Genomic DNA, 16,497 nt, shown 5'->3' with positions numbered 1-16,497 from the left:
TAACTTCAAATAATCAAGTTGTGCCAAGTATGTATCCATAAGAAATGAGCTACAGGGGGACGCCTGGGTGGCTCAGTTGGTTAAGCAGCTGCCTTCGGCTCAGGTCATGATCCCAGCGTCCTGGGATCGAGTCCCACATCGGGCTCCTTGCTTGGCAGGGAGCCTGATTTCTCCCTCTGCCTCTGCCTGCCATTCTGTCTGCCTGTGCTCGCTCTCTCTCCCTCTCTCTCTCTGATAAATAAAATCTTAAAAAAAAAAAAAAAAAGAAATGAGCTACAGCCTGTCTGTCCTTAGTTGGTGGCACAACCTTGACCCACTAAGCCCAAAACTTGTAACTTTTGTGACTCTTGTCATTCCACCTCAACCCTATCTTGCTGACTTAACTCCACGTTTCTGATCCTGTCTCTATGCATCTTTGTCCTTATGTCTGTTGGCCTAATGCATCTTCATTTCTTTCCTATTTAAATGGTCATCTAAGTAGTTTTTCCTGCTTCTTGATCCTAATACTCTTAAATCAATCCTAAAATGAAAAGTCCCTTCTTTGCTTAGAACCTTTTGATTGCTCCCAATTTTAACTTTTTTTCTTTTAACTTCTTAGTGGGTCCCATCCATACCTCCAAAGTCACCCCAAATAGTCATACTAGAGTTCCTCAAACTTGAAATGTTACTCATGTCTTGGCCCTTTGTCCTTCAGATGCTTGGAATCACGTTCCAAACAGAAGTTGGGAAGGCTCAAACCTCTCTAATGACTCTCCCTCCCATAGGCAGATTGATGTCCTCTCTTTGCCCTGTATTTTGTCATTATCTGCTTACATCTGTTTCTCCTAAAAGACACTTAAGTCTTTTGATGGCAAAGATGTGGCTTATTCTTTTTTTGTTTCCATCACTTGATAATGTTTGCTGAATTAACAGATTTAAGAACACATTACTGATGCAGTTGTCTGAACATGTTTGGGTTGTTCATTCACAGACATATGTAAGAACTTTTTAAAACCTGGTGTAAATAATTATAAAAAACTAACACTGACGTGGTGCTTATTAATAGACGCTGGGAACACATTAACCCACAGGGTTGTGAACGCTCATAACCCTACGAAGCAAGCACAAATATGATTTACAGTTTGCAGGTGAGGGGAAACTGAGGCTCAGAGGCTAAGTGATCCATCTAATCATGGCACAAGACCCAGGGTCAGTGCCCCCTGAACCTGAGCTGAACCACTGCGTTTAACCTCCACAGGCGGTGGGGGTGATCACACTGAGTAGGGATTAGAACGACAGTGTACACTCCATGCAGAGTAGGGATTTTTGCTTTGCTCACTGCTGTTCTTTTGGGATCAAAATAGGATGCTCTGGACACGCTGAGCGACGACCCCAGTTAGGCCAGAAGCCAGCACGGCAATTAAGAGAGGGCCAAGTCCTTGTCCACTGCTCCAGCTACGAATCCTAATTACACGGTTCCCCTCGTGTGTTCCCTCAAGTTTCCTGCTTCTCTTCCTGCGAACGGGCAGCTGCCCTCGGTACTGCCCGCTTCTTCCCATCCCTCTTTCCCATCCGGCTAAGTCATCGCCGGTTCCAGGCTGCTTTCCCCGACTAGCGAGGTTTACATTCTCTGCGAGGTTACTGCATTTTCCTTAACCCTTTCTGCTGCTGGACTCTCCCAGGCCGGCGGCTCGGTCTTATTTTTTCATCCTCCCGTCCCAGGGGACGTCTGCCGTGCCCTCCGAGACGCGGACGTGTTCGCGGACCCCTGGCCTCCCCCCAACCTGTGGCTTCCCCGCATCCGTCCTCCCCTCCCCGGGGAAAGCTTCGCGGGCCGACGTTCTCCGCTCTGCAGGTGGTGGATTCTCAGTTTTACGGGTCTCGCGTCCTCCAAGCGACCGATCTTTCGTCGGGGGGGGGGGCGGGCAAGCACACCGGCCCCACACGACTGTCCGAGAAACGTCCCTTCCGAGAGGCCGAAGCGGGCGACCCCGCCACACACGCTGCGCGTCCCGGGCCCCCGCGGGGAGCGGCTTCGCTCCGGCCGGGGCCCGGGAACCTGCCCCCACCCCGCCGAGCCCCCTGCAGGCCCCCGCCCCCGCGCGCCACCCGACCTCCGCCCCGGCGCCCGCCCAGCTGTGAGCCCGGCCGCCGCGCCGCCGCCTCACAATGGCCGGGCGCCGCCTCACCGCGCGCAGGGATCCCGGCCACGCGCGCTCCCCGCCCCCACCCGCCGCCTGCCCGGGCCCGGGCCTTCGCCCACCCTCCACGTTCCCGTCGCGGCGCCCCTGACACTGGGGAGAAAGAGGCGCAGCCAGCCGCTCTGGTCACGGCCCCACCGTCGGTCGGACGGGGTCGCCGGGCGGTTGCCGCGGCGGGGACTACTTTCTCTCCCGCGGAGGGACTACTTCGCGGAGGCATCGGCGTGGCGGCGCGCACGGCATGGCGGCGGCGGCGGCGCGCCAGAGGTAGAGGGACGCCGGCCCGCTCAGGCCTCGGCGCGGCCTATACGCTTCGCTCGCCCGCTCCCGCCCGGTGCCCCGCGCCCGGCCATGGCGGAGCCCTCGCCCGCCCGACGTCCGGTGCCCCTCATCGAGTCGGGTAAGACGCGCCGTCCGCGCCCTCCCCGCGCCGCCCCCGGCCTCGGCCCCCTCCCCGCCGCCGCGCCCGCTCTTGACCCGACTCCCCGTCTTCCCGCAGAGCTGTACTTCCTCATCGCCCGGTACCTATCGGCCGGCCCGTGTCGAAGAGCCGCCCAGGTGAGTGCGGGCTCCGCGGGCGGCGGCGGCCGCGTCCCGGCCCGGCCCCGCCGCCGCCTGGGGTCGCGGGTGGAGGGCGCCGGGTGGACCCGGGTGCCCCCCGCCCCCCTAACTGCGCGTCTCGTCGGCTGCAGGTGCTGGTGCAGGAGCTGGAGCAGTACCAGGTCTGTGCTTCGTGGCGCCCGCCGCGCCCGCCCCGCCGCGTCCCCTCGTGCCCCCTCCCTACCCTGCCGGGGCCGCTCGCCCAGCTCCCCACCCCAGCCCACCCCGCCGCCCCCTGCCCGGCCCCCCGCGTCCCCGTCCGGCCCCGCGCGGTGGTCACTCGTGTGCGTCTCGTGCCTTTGCAGTTGCTGCCGAAGAGGTTGGACTGGGAGGGCAACGAGCACAACAGGAGCTACGAGGAATTGGTGAGGTTTTTGACATTTCCATCCCGGTGTTTCCGAGCACCCGCTCTCCGCCCCCTTATCGGGGCTCCTGCTCTTGGGCCGAAGCGGCCGAGCTGTGCTCGGGGGCGACCCCGGGAGAGCGGGACTCCTCGGCAGGTTTTGTTGTGGGGCGGCCGGGTTTGTTTTGGGAGGAAACGGCCCGGGCGGGGGTGGGTGCTGTCGGGAGGTGGGGGCGACCCTGCGCCGCGGTTTGCGGTGGGGTGGGTCCCCAGGTGTTGCTGCCTTTAGTGAATGCCGGGGGGCGCGCGTGCGCGCGGGCGGGGCTCCAGCCACTCAGCGAGCTGCTCTCATCCTTCTGTTTTCGTACCCGACTTGTAACTCGAACTCTGATTGGCCTTCCCTCTTTTGCCCCGCCCAGCTCCTCTAACCACTTGTTCTTTAGGAATAGAATCGTTGGTTTCTGAAAGGTGGAGAAATGTTCCTCTCTTTAGCGTGTTTTTCTTTCCCCTCTGCAGCGTCATAAAAGTCCTGCTGCTATGACAGTATGCCACTCCTCCAGTACTTTTGCCTCTCTAAACTGTACAATACTTGTTGAGTGCCTTAGAAAACTTACTTTGACGAATTTTTGTGTTGACCTTGCTGTACAAAGCTTAGCGTTGGCCCCAGCTCTGCCATTTCTCCTTTCGGGGCACCGTTAGCGTAGACTACACTTTCCGTCGCCCCTTGTCAACTCTTGAGTTGCTCTCACAGTTCTAGAATTCGGTCTTGTGCACTGGATTGCCCTATGACATAAAACATTCTTTAGGAAAATATTTTTGCCAACTCGTGTGTTAGGAGAAAGGATTTCTTGAGTTGCCAGGCTGTATCTGCATCTCGTATGAGCAAAATAACGCCTACGTGATCTTTTACCGCAGTTCTAATACCTGTAATAGGATTTGGTAGTAGAATATGATCACTGTTCTTGGATTAAACGGAAGGACAAAAAATAAGGGGATTTTTCATCTGTATATGAATGGTTAAGTATTATTGAGAAAGTCTGGAGAAAGGATTCTGTTTCAGTCATGAATTTTAATATTTATTGATGTAGTGGTTTTTTGAAGCAAACACTTAAAAGTGAATAGTATTTCCAAGAAAGTGAGTTCTAAAAATTCTGCATCAGAATTAGCAGAATTGAATTTGTTATTTTGAATACTTAAGTCTAGGAAACGTTTTGAAGAACTATTTGTTTTACACCTTCTGGTGAGAGAAAACAGTGTTATCAGGGAAGCAGGAGAGCATTATTGACAGTGCAGTTGTGCTGTGGAGGAGATAATTACGCAAATTTTGAACTGCCGTAACTACTGGAAAACTTTTAAAATATTACGTTTTTGGCTTTTCTGTTAGAATTGCTTAAAATCCTACTTTAAATTCTGTATAAAGTTACCCCAAATCTGCAATACATTGCTGTGGTGTGGCTGTGAGCCAGGTGGTCTCATGGAACCTGCCTTGTTGAGTATGGTGTGTATCTTCTTTGTCCTTTGCCTTCTTCCCCTGCCTCTACCTTCTCCTAGAACTAAGTGACAGAAGATGAGCTTCTTGTATACAGGAGAGTTACTCTTTTTTCCGAGTATGAGTAGCTTCTAGTTCTCCAAATTAACTCCGCTTTTTAAAAAAAATTAAGCAGTATTTCAGATATACACAAATAATAATGTAATGAACCCCGTTGCCAATTTGTTACCTTTGTTTTGGCTGCTGTTTGAAGTATTCCTTTTTTTTTAATAAATTACCAGTGAAAATCTTCAAACATAGAAAAATAAGAGTTACGAACCATCCACTAGGTACTCCTTATCAGCCTGAGTGATTAGCAAAGAATGTTGCATCTGTTAGCTCCCTCCCTTAGGCTGTATTGTCTGTTTGTTTGTTTTTAAAGATTTAATTTATTTATTTGACAGATCACAAGCAGGCCGAAGAGGCAGGCAGAGAGAGGGGGGAAGCAGGTTCCCTGCTGAGCAGAGAGCCCAATGAGGGGCTTGATCCCAGGACTCTGGGATCATGACCTGAGCCGAAGGCAGAGGGTTTAACCCACTGAGCCGCCCAGGCACCCCAAGCTGTATTGTTTTAAAGCAAATTCCAGACATTCCTTTATTTTATTGGTTATTATGCTGAAGTATTTTAAAGTAAATCTAGATACTATATTTTTTCTCTCAGTTCTTCCAAGTGTATCTTGTAAAAACTGAACGGCTGTTTCTTAAACCACCACAGTGCCAGTGTCACACTTAAAAACCAAAGAATAATATTAATCTTTGGTGATACATATGTAGGTTTATTTATATATCTAGGCTAAATTTGTTTCTCCTCTTGTTGCTTGGATTTCTTTTTAAATTTAGTTCGAACTGGGCTTCAGGCAAGGTCCATGTGTTGTACTGAAATTATTTTCCATCTCTTTTTTTTTTTTTTTAAAGATTTTATTTATTTATTTGACAGAGAGATCACAAGTAAGCAGAGAGGCAGGCAGACGGGGGAAGCAGGCTCCCCGCCGAGCGGAGAGCCTGATGCAGGGCTCTATCCCAGGACCCAGAAAACATGACGTGAGCTGAAGGCAGAGGCCCAACCCATTGAGCCACCCAGGCGCCCCACCATCTCTTTATCTTTAATAATTTTTGTCTCCTGTACCATTGATTTTTCTGAAGACACTTGAGTTGGTCAGTCTGTAAAATGTTTCACTCTTGGGGGTTTTGTTTGATAGTTCCCTTGTGGTGTTTGTTTCCTTGTGCTGTTAAATTTATTCTTTTTTTTTTCAGTAGTCTTTATTCTTGGATCAAAGCCATCTGGGGAGCTTTATAAAATCTGGATACTCAGGCCATGTCTCAGACCAGTTAAATCAGAATTTTTCTTTTGGAAGTGGACATTGCTAGTTTTTGAAACCTTATAGGTGATTCCAGGGTCACTGCTTACAAAGTTAAACAGTTTATCCTAGACTTGGACTGTGTTCTCACTCCCAACATGTATTTTGGAAGCAAGAGTATTTTTGATATTTCTTGAAAGAATTGAGACTACTTATCTGCATTAGCAGTTGGGCCTGTGAATTTGTAAAATGTAATTGGGGTGTTCATGATTTATAGGTGGTGAATATGAAAGAGGAAGAAGGAAATGGAACTGTAGAATGGGGCACAGGAGTGAGGAAGGACCTAATTTGTAAAGGAGGAGCATGTTTAAATAAGGCAAATGCGATTGGATAGATTCAGTAATTGAGTAACACGCCATTGTAGGCCACTGTCTTCCTTAACCAGTAAATGAAATAAAAAAATCCTTACCTTAGAGCCTATTGTTAGAGAATTTATGGTCATTATGCTTTTTCTTTAAATGTTTAGTAGGCCTTTAAGGAAAAGAATTAAAGTTATTTATATAGAAATACAAAGTTTATTAGAGTTGTAAATAGTCATTTTTCTTAAATCTTTCAATCGTTACAAGTTTTATAGATTCAGTAGTATTTCTAGAAACAAGTATATTTTATTTTTTATTGACTTCATTTGCGATAAGAATTCAGTCTTAAGGCATTTAACATCACTTAATTGTCTTAATTAAATTTCCTTGAGTATTTCATACTGTACTACAAATAGATGATTATTTCAGCCACCACAAGATTGCAAACTTTGTCAAATCTAAGTGTAATATTTCTAAAAGTTAACATTTTTTTTAAAAGATTTTATTTATTTATTTGACAGTGAGAGACACAGTGAGAGCTGTGCAGGGAACCCGATGTGGGGCTCAGATCCCAGGACCCTGGGATCATGACCTGAGCCAAAGGCGGACGCTTAATGGCTGAGCCATCCAGGCGCCCCTAAAAGTTAACACTTGTAAATATATTTGAATTCATCATAATAAATTACTCTTTTTTACTCTACCAAATATTAAAAATAGTTTAGTCATTACAAAACCACTCACTATATCAGAATAATTTGCACAAATGTATCAATGCATTTTTCTATTTCTTGTGTCTTATTTGTCCATCTCCCTCAGTTATGAATTAACTGCCCAAACCAAGGGGGGGAGCGTTATTACTGTTGTGAGCTCCCTACTGCATTAAGGAATCCAGTTACGGTAGATTATAAACCAAGACTTAGAATTTAGGTGCACTGTTAGACTTACTTGAGGGTTCAGTTGAGCCTTTTTTGTAGCAAGGCTACTTATTTACCCATTTCAAGCAAAAACAACTTTGTATTGGATAATTGTATTGCAACTGACTCCACTGTTGTAATTGTAGGATACTGACACAGCTAATCTCTTTCTGTCTGAATTCTGCATTTCCCTTGTAGTTGACTATAGAGATCTGTTGTTCTATAGGCATTTCCTTGATAATTTGGGACCCCTTAATGATCATGGCAGTATGATGACAAGTTACAGTCCAGCAATATAGTGGTATAGAAATTAGAAACTTGGATTTTTGTGCCAGGTATCTGGGCTGTAATCCTGACTCGTGCTGCTTTCTAGATGTTCTAATCTCTACCTGAGTTTCTTTCTTTCTTTTTTTTTTTTAATTAATTTATTTGTTTGACAGAGACAGCAAGGGAGGGAACACAATCTGGGGGAGTGGCGGGGAGAGAAGCAGGCCTCCTGCCAAGCAGGGAGCCCGATGTGTGGGGCTCGATCCCAGGACCCTGGGATCCTGAGCCGAGCCAAAGGCAGACGCTTAACGCCTCAGCCACCCAGGCGCCCCATCTACCTGAGTTTCTTGATCTTTGTAACAAAGATAACAGTAATTTATTTTTTCAGATTTTATTTATTTCTTTGATAGAGATACAGAGCCTGAGCAGGGGGAGAGGGAGAAGCAGACTCCCCAGTGACCTGGGAGCTCAACGCTGGGCTTGATCCCAGGGCTAGGAGATCATGACCTGATCTGAAGGCAGATGTTTAACCAACTGGGCCACCCAGGCGCCCCAGAGATAATAGTAATTTTATCAAAGCATTGTTGTAAACATGGGACAAAAATGGCTTACGATGCCTGGTACACAATAATGATCAGCACTTACAAGTAGCAACGTCGGTGGGATGAAAAGTCCTAATTGGGTAGACTTCCCCTTTGCTTCATTTACATTTGTAGGGTCTAAATGAGGTAACAAAATACGGTCTCTGTTGGCTCTTAGGTCTGAATGAATGATACCTGGTATTTACCCATTAATGGAGGAACACATTGTGGGATGGGGAACTCTAGTGGTACCCTCTACCTAGGTGCTGTATAATGATAGTGGTATTGTTACCTATGAGTCACTTAGCCTTGACTGTGCTATTTTATTTACGTAAGCTCTCCATGAAGCGCAGGGCTTGAATTCGGTATCCTGACATCAAGAGCATGCTCTACCGAGAGCTTGCCAGGCACCCCAGCTGTACTGCTTTGAAAGAGGATAGTTATTAATTACTTTGTTTTCAGAGGCTCTCCTAATCGTAACAGTTATTTGCATGGGACAAAAGTCATGTGAATTTTTTTCCTTTCACATTGTCTAATTTTTTGCAGATTTTTGCCATTTGGCAAATTAACTTCAGTTTTAGGTTCATAGCAAAGTTGAGCAGATGATAGAGATTTCCCATCTCCCTTTGTCCCCTCTAAGTGCACAGCCTCCTTCATTTTCCGCATGCCCCAGAACGGTACATCTGCGGTGGATGAACCTGTTTTGATCCACCGTAATCACCCAAGTCCATAGTTTACATTAGAGTTCTCTTACATTTACAGTGCGTACTCTTGGTGTTGTGAGTTTTGTGGGCTTAGACAAATGACACATACCCACTAATGCAGTATCATAGAGACACTGCCCTAAAACTCCTGTGCTCTGCCTGGTTGTCCTTCTCTCCCTCCTAGCCACTGATCTTTTTACTGTTTCCATAGTTTTGCCTTTTCCGGAATTTAACCTTTTTTTAAAAAATTAGGAAATGTTCTCTCATAACTTCTCACCTCAAAGTCTGACTTGGCCTTAGTACAGCCAGCCCTGTTTTCTCTCTGTTACTGATGGCATAGTGCATTTTTTCTGTCCTTTTACTTGTAGTAAAGCAAATATTTTTCAATGTTCTCATTTTCTAAGTATGTCTCCTGTAAACAGCATATAGTTTTATTAGTCAGTCTCCTACTTGGAGTCTTTAAGTAATAAAAATACTTAAAATTGTGTTAAGTCTACCAAGTATCTTTTATATATGTTCCCATCTCTTTATTTTTCTTCTATTTTGGATTAATTTTTATACTTTCCTTTCTTTTTAGGTATTATATCCTTTTATTATTATTTTAGTGGTTGCCTTGGAAGTTACAATAATTGTTGACCATTTATGTTAGTTACTTTACCACTTCCCAAATAAATGAAATTAAAACTTAATTCTTACTCTCCTGTCCTTTGGGATATTATCATATTTTACTTTTACATATGTTATAAATTTTTCCAGATGTTACTGCTGTTGTTTTAAAGTGAATACTTGGGGCGCCTGGGTCGCTCAGTTGTTAAATGTCTGCCTTTGGCTCAGGTTAGAGTCCCAGGGTCCTGGGATCGAGCCCCACATTGGTCTCCCTGCTTGGCGGGAGGCCTGCTTCTCCCACTCCGCCTGCTTGTGTTCCCTGTCTCACTGTGTCTCTCTCTGTCAAATAAATAAAATCTTAAAAAAGAAAATAAAGTAAATACTCATTTGTTTACCCACTGTCTACCTTTTTTTGGTATTTTTAGTTCCTTCCTATCTTCCCATGTATCTTATCTGTGATTATTTTTCTTCAGTCTGGACAACTTACTCCATTATTTCTTTTAATGAGGTTTTGTTGGCAATGGCTTTGGTTTTCCTTTTTCTTGTTTATTTTGTTTTTGGTTTGAAACATTTTTGTTTTGTCTTTGTTTTTAGAAGTTGTTTTAAAGGTGAAATTCCGGTTGGTGCTTTCTTCTTTTTTTCCCCTTCCCTTTCAGTACATTAATATTGAAAAATTGGCAGTCTTACTGTTTCTTCTTTCAATATGATGCTTTTTTTCTGACGGCTTTTTAAGATTTTCATTTTGTTTTTGATGTTCAGCAGTTTTACTGTGATGTGTTATAGTTGTTAGCTATTCCTGCACGACAGGTTACCCCAAAACTTAGTGGTTCAAACAGTGCAGGTTTATTATTATTCCAGAGTTTCTGTAAACTAGCAGTTCAGGAGCAGCTGAGCTGAGAGCAAGGTTGCAGTCCAGGTGTGGGCCAGCTCTGAGGCTTCAGCTGAAGACTTGACTTAGAAGGGTCTGTTTGCAGTGTTACCGGTTTTTGGCTAGATTTAGTTCTCAGGTTGTGGGACTGAGGAGTCTCGGTTCTAGTTGTCTGTTGGCTGCCCTAAGTTCCTTGCCACTTGTCTATCCAACAACGCAGCTGGCATCATCAAGAGCTGAAAGCTGACTAGGGAGTAATAGTCTGCTAGTAAGACAGAAATCACAGTCTTTTGTAATCTAATAATGGACATGGTATCCCCTCAGTGTTGAGTGTATTCTGTTGGTTAGAAGTAACTTATTCAAGGGGAGGGGATTTGGGATTTCACCAGGTTGTCCGTAACCAGTATCTGGGGATCACTGGAGGCCACATCAGAAGTTGCCTAGTACATGCACCTAAATGAATAGATTTCTTTGCATTTATTCTGCTTGAGGTTGTTCAGGCCTCTTGAATCCGTGGGATATCAAATTGTCTAATGTGTAATTAATATCCTAAATGGAAAGAATGGAAGAATGGGACAGAAGAAATATTTTGAGAGATAATGGCTGAGCATTTTCAACCTGTGGGCCTTCTCTGGGTCCACGGTTGACTCCTGCCTCTCTTGATCATGGGTCGCATTTGGCTTCATGGACCCCATTATCTTTTGAAGTATGCTGGGCCATTTTGTATTAGAGAGTAGAGGCTGAGGTAATACAGTTAGCCCCAGTAAAGGATGCACCCTTTTTCTCTCACGTTCTTAATGTGAAGAGCTGGGTGCATCTGATTTGTGTCCTGTCTGGTGGTCTGGGTTCTGTTGAGCCGTAGTTGGTTCGCTTCAGCCCTAGCTTCATGTAGCTTAAGGACTGGATCAGGACTTTACCTTCCAGCAGAGTTTGGGGTTTGGGCCCCGGTGAGATTCCTTAGCGAGCGAGTGAGCCCTCTAGCTCTTTTTTTAAGTAGGCTTCGCATTCAGCACGGAGCTCAGCACGGGGTTGGAACTCCCCGGAGAAGCCTATATTTTATAGCCCGGCTGCCAGCTTCCCCAAACCTTGAAAGAGCTTGCTCTGTTTTCTAGCCCAGTTGCCAGCTTTTTGGTTGCCGAGATCTCTTTGCTCTCCAGTTGGGCCCTTGGCTTTCTACTCTGTTTTCCTACCCCAAGCCTTCAGAGGGCCTCTGGAGTGCCCTTGTAGTGGACTGGGTCTTCCCCAGCTGCTCTGCATCCCGTTTTGGGGCCTGTGCAGTTGGTGAAGGCCCGTGGGGAGAATTGGGGTGGTGTCGACACTCCCTGACTTAGGGCCATCGGCATTCTCATCAGGCAACGGACATGCCAGCCCACAGGTGACTGTGAAGTGTAAAAGCTTGGCAGGTTTTTCCTTGTTCTCATCTGTGGTCAGTTTTTCCTGCCTCCCTGCTAGGGGTGAAAGCAGCTGTGAATCTTTCTGGTCACAGAAGGGCTCACCAGTTTCTGGGGTGTAGTTGATGTCGACTTGTTTTCTCAGGTCTGTGATGGGTTTAAAAATTATTTGCAAGCTAGACCAACCTGTTCTCATTGTTAAAGTGAGAGCGCTAGCCTCATGTACTCTCTCCTTTTAGTAGTTGAAATAAATGACTACTTTCAACTTAACAGAATTACGTGGGACGTGTAACTCTCTGCAGTCCTCTGTGGGCACACGTCACTTGTGCTTCCTGGCACAGTCGGCTCTCTCTGGTCATTGAAAGAATTGATGTGGGTGTTTTCATGCTTAGTATGTTTTCCTGTTGAGAACCAGTCATCACCAATTTGGTTATTAAATGATTTTTTTTCTATGATCTTTGATTTCTTAAAATCTCTCTGAGTCGTGTGCTTCATTTGTAGGTCAGAGCAGCGTTCAGCACTGGAATGGCTGTGAGATACATGAAAGTTGTACATCCCCCCTCCCCTTTTTTAAAGTTCCTTAGGCCATTTCATTAGGAAGGTGCAAAGTAGAATCTTTCAGTGATATTGACACTCTTTCCTTTATTATGTAGTAATGTGAAAGTGACATTTTGAACACAAAACTTTTGTGTTACAGTTAGGTAATAATCATAGCGGCACAGGATGAATTCCGAGTGCAGTATTCAGGATTGGGCGGAGACTCTGCTTGTTACTGTAATGGGGTAGGTGAATGAGATCTGGATGGGAGGCTCTTAACTATTAGAAGAAACTCTCTGTGTTGATTTTAATCAGTCTGCATGTATTTGGCTTTAAAAACTTCTAGGGGCCACTTTGGCTCTAAACCCCTTCAGACATTCCTTGATTATCTTGTTACTTGGCATTTTTATTAGGATGCAGTAGAGCCGATTGCAGGGATCCAGAGATGCTGGAGAGTTGTGAACTAGACAGCCAGGGTTATTTTTACCTTTGCCATTTCTTAGATCTTTGCTTCTGGGCAAGTTATTTAATGCCCGTGCCTACGTTTTCTCATCTGTAAAATGCAGATGAGTAGTTTGGGGATATAGGAAGTTAGTCTGTGTGTGAAGTACTTAGAACAGTGTCAGGTAGAAATCACCATGTACATGTTAGCTATTATCATTAAGGTAGTGAAGAATTAAATTAGTCAAAACCTTAAAAGACTTAGACGTGTACCTTGTACATTGTAAGTGTACAGTTTTTTTTTTTTTTTTAAGATTTTATTTATTTAATCTGACAGAGAGACGTAGCGAAGAGCAAGAGAGGGAACACAAGCAAGGGGAGTGGGAGAGGGAGAAGCAGGCTTCCCACCGAACAAGGAGCTCCAATTCGGGGCTTGATCCCAGGACCCTGGGATCATGACCTGAGCCCAGCCGCTTAATGGCTGAGCCACCCACACGCCCCCCACCCCCGTAAGTGTGCAGTATTACCTATTCTTTTTGCGAATGTGGAATCTGAAGTTCTAGAGAGTACCTTGTCCAGGGTCGCATAACTAGTTAGGTGGAGCTAGCTTGTACTTTTAACCACATTGCCTGAGGGTCAGGAAGAGTCTACTACCCCCTTACTCAAGTACTTGCTAGTTAAACTACCATTTGTATATTTCAGGCTGGATTCCACATTGAGAAACTTGTTGGAGAAAGACCTTATGGTAGAGCCCCAATGTAAAGCCTACATTTTGCCGATACTAAATTTTGCCCATATTTGTATGTAAAATGTTTGAGGATGTTGGTGTTGGTAGTGGTCTTTATTGGGGCAGGGGTATCTGAAAATCGATGTAATTTGTTCATTAGTCTTTTCTATGTAATCTGACCAAAAGTGTCCTAATATTAAATAAAAATTGCTTTTTATTGTAGGATATTTAGAAAATGCAAAAAGCAAAGAAAAAATAGAAAAATCATGAAAACTAGAGGTGATCATTTTTCTTCATGCATATACTCTAAAAAAAAAGGGTCTTTTTTTTTTTTTTTTTTTTGAGAGCAAGAGGTGGGATGGGGCAGAAGGAGAGGGAGAAGCAGGCTCCTTCCTTACTGAGCAGGGAGCCGGGCCCTACGGGCTGTAGGGGATGCTCCATCCTGGGACCTGGCATCATGACTTGAGCCTCAGGCAGATGCTTTACCTACTCAGCCATCCTGGCGTCCCCCAAAATAGGATCTTTAAAAACATAATATTTTGAGAATTCCTTTCCATTTCTCTAGATAGTTTTATCTAACCTTTTGTTTGTTGGGCATTTGGTTGGTTTCTAGGTTTTTTTCTGTTAGTGATTCTATGCATACCAAAGTAAGATCTGTGCATTTATTTACATCTTCTATAATTGTCACTTGTCATAAATCTCTAGAAACTTAACTGTTTAGTAAAATTTTTTTTTAAAGTTTGTTTATTTATTTATATATAAATATGAGTTCTACACCCACGGTGGGGCACGAACTCTTGACTGGGAGACCTAGAGTCCCAAGCTCTTCTGACTGAGCCAGCCAGGCGTCCCTCAGTAGTTAATGTTTGAGTCATTTTTTGCCAAGTACTACTCAAGAGTTGAGGTTCAGTGTATAATTTCATTTACTTTTAGCAATCCTGTTACCTTGTCTGTATTGTGAATTCTTGTTTGAGGTGAAACTGGAAGGGATAAGTAACTTCAGTGAGGTAGTATTCGTAAGGGGTAGACCCAGCAGCAAGCCCACTTTGTGTGATAGTCATTCAGGAATGTAGGATGCATTTATTGAGTAAATGAAAGCCTATTGTATTCAAGGTTCCAGGGAGACCAGTGTGGTTGAGATGGACAAAGCTCCTGGTTTCCTGGGGCTTTACACTCTAGGGGTAACTAGAAGTAGCAGGCAAGTTACTGTAATACAGATTCATGTAGGTGAAAGGGATTGGGAAGGGTGGTGGGGAGGGACAGCTTTTGTCCATGGAGTGACATATGGCTTGAAGGATGAAGAAGGAAGTGAAGCCATAAGAGGATCAGAGGAAAGAGTGGTTGCCATCAGTCTTAAAACCTGCATAGCTCTTTGCCACATCTACTGCGAGAATGAAGACCATTGTCAGCAATCAGACTGTTGACATTTCAGAAGATGTCAACATCACTCTAAATGACACGGTGTTACTATGAAGGGCCCCAGGGGAGCCCTGAGAAGAGACTTCAGTCACATCGATAAAGAACTCAGTCTCCTTGGAAGAAAAAAAGGCTCCGAGTTGACGACTGGTGGGAATGAGAGCAGAGCTGTCCACTGTCCTTGCTGTCTGTAGTTCTGCACACGAGGTGATCAAGGGCATTATTACACTGCGCTTCCTTTACAAGATGACGTCTGTGTATGCTCCCTTCCCCGGCAGGCAGCGTTGTTATTCAGAAGAACAGTTCTCTTGTGGAAATCTGAAGTTTCTTGAGTGAAAAATACACTCATCTGTGGGTTTGGATATGGCCAGGTGTTGCTTGTTCTGTATTTCAAGCCAAGGAAGATGAGTTAATTCTTGAAGGAAAGGACATTGACCTTGTGTCAAACTCAGTTGCTTTGATTCAGCAAGTGATTGAGCAAGCTACAGCCTATAAAAACAAGGATATCAGAAATTTTGGTATGGTATCTGTGTTTCTGAAAAAGGAACAGTTGAGCAGGCTGATGAATAAGATTTCAATTGTCTAGCTACAGAAACAGAAGATACCAGATGATTTTTCAGCCTTATTCATGATATTTTAAAGATGTAAAGATGTAGTAAAAGTGCTGATATGGGGCTTTTTCTTAAACCAGTAATCCTTCCTTCCTAACTTTGGTAATTAAACCATCGTAGAAGTAAAAAAACAAGATAAAATCCTTCATAAGGATAGTGACCCAGCAGTTAACATGCTTAAGACTTTTTTTTAAGGAAGTTTGTTCTGCAGCTGTTGATAATTTATCTTTTCTGAAATGCTTTTTTATATCTTACCTGCTTTCCTACTTCTGTCTTACCATTTTGTAAGAATTCTTCATCTCTCTAGGTTCCTTTAGTCAGCCATGTGTTGTAGGTCCGTGTCCCAGCTTGCAGGCTGCTTTTAGTTTTGTTGGGAGCTTTCTTTGGAGCCTTTTTTTTTTTTTTAACAGAGGTTTAAGAGTTTTTACTTTGGTAACCGTGTTAATCTGTAGTTTGTCTTTAGGGTTGTCCTTAAAGCGTTTCTGCACCCAAAGATTAATATTATAAAAGGTGGTATTATGTATCTATTCACTGTTATTTTTTCTAGTCCATTTGTAGTTCCTTTGTAATGTGTTCATGTTCAGTTGATTTGAGCATATGGTTGGTGTGAGGTATGAATCTAGCTTCTTCCAAACTGTCAGTTTGCAAATACCATTTGAGTCTTCTGTCCTTTCTCTACAGGGACTGTGGTCATCATTACGTACTATATTCTTGGGGACTTTTTTTTTTAGGTTTTATTTATTTGTTTGACAGAGAGAGATCACACGCACATGTGCGCACATGTGGGGGAGCAGTAGCAGAGGGAGAGGGAAAAATAGGCTCCCCGCTGAGCAAGGAGCCTGATGTGGGGCTCAATCCCAGGACCCTGGCATCATGTCCTGAGCCGAAGGCAGACGCTTAACCGTCTAAACCACGGGCCCTTTGCTGACTTCCATCTAGACTTTCTTCTCCATTCTTGTAACATTGTATACTATGTTAGTGATCAGATTTATGATACATTTCTTATTAAAATGGTTTATCAAATTCCCTTTGCTCAGGATTTTAGCTCGAAAAGAAGATGATCCTTAAATACACAGTGTTCTGCTTTCAGCCAGTTAGGAAGGAATTGGTTCTGAACTCTAACTTGG

At 44.6% G+C, this 16,497-nt stretch overlaps 1 protein-coding gene across 3 annotated transcripts in view; it reads left to right on the top strand.

The window, feature by feature from the left end:
* Positions 1–2,440: 2,440 nt before the first annotated feature.
* Positions 2,441–16,497, top strand: part of LOC111155637 (bromodomain and WD repeat domain containing 1) — a 124,235-nt gene continuing 110,178 nt past the window's right edge. For all 3 annotated transcript variants that reach the window (XM_022515908.1, XM_022515910.1, XM_022515909.1), the window contains exons 1-4: positions 2,441–2,580; positions 2,680–2,738; positions 2,873–2,902; positions 3,086–3,145. In XM_022515908.1, the coding sequence (XP_022371616.1) occupies positions 2,532–2,580; positions 2,680–2,738; positions 2,873–2,902; positions 3,086–3,145 (198 nt within the window). In that variant the 5' untranslated portion in view covers positions 2,441–2,531. The remainder of the gene's footprint in view (positions 2,581–2,679; positions 2,739–2,872; positions 2,903–3,085; positions 3,146–16,497) is intronic.

Source organism: Enhydra lutris, unplaced genomic scaffold, assembly GCF_002288905.1.
Source record: "Enhydra lutris kenyoni isolate GAN:26980312 unplaced genomic scaffold, ASM228890v2 scaffoldscaffold43, whole genome shotgun sequence".
NCBI lineage: Eukaryota > Metazoa > Chordata > Mammalia > Carnivora > Mustelidae > Enhydra > Enhydra lutris.
This window is presented reverse-complemented; position numbering and strand designations above follow the sequence as displayed.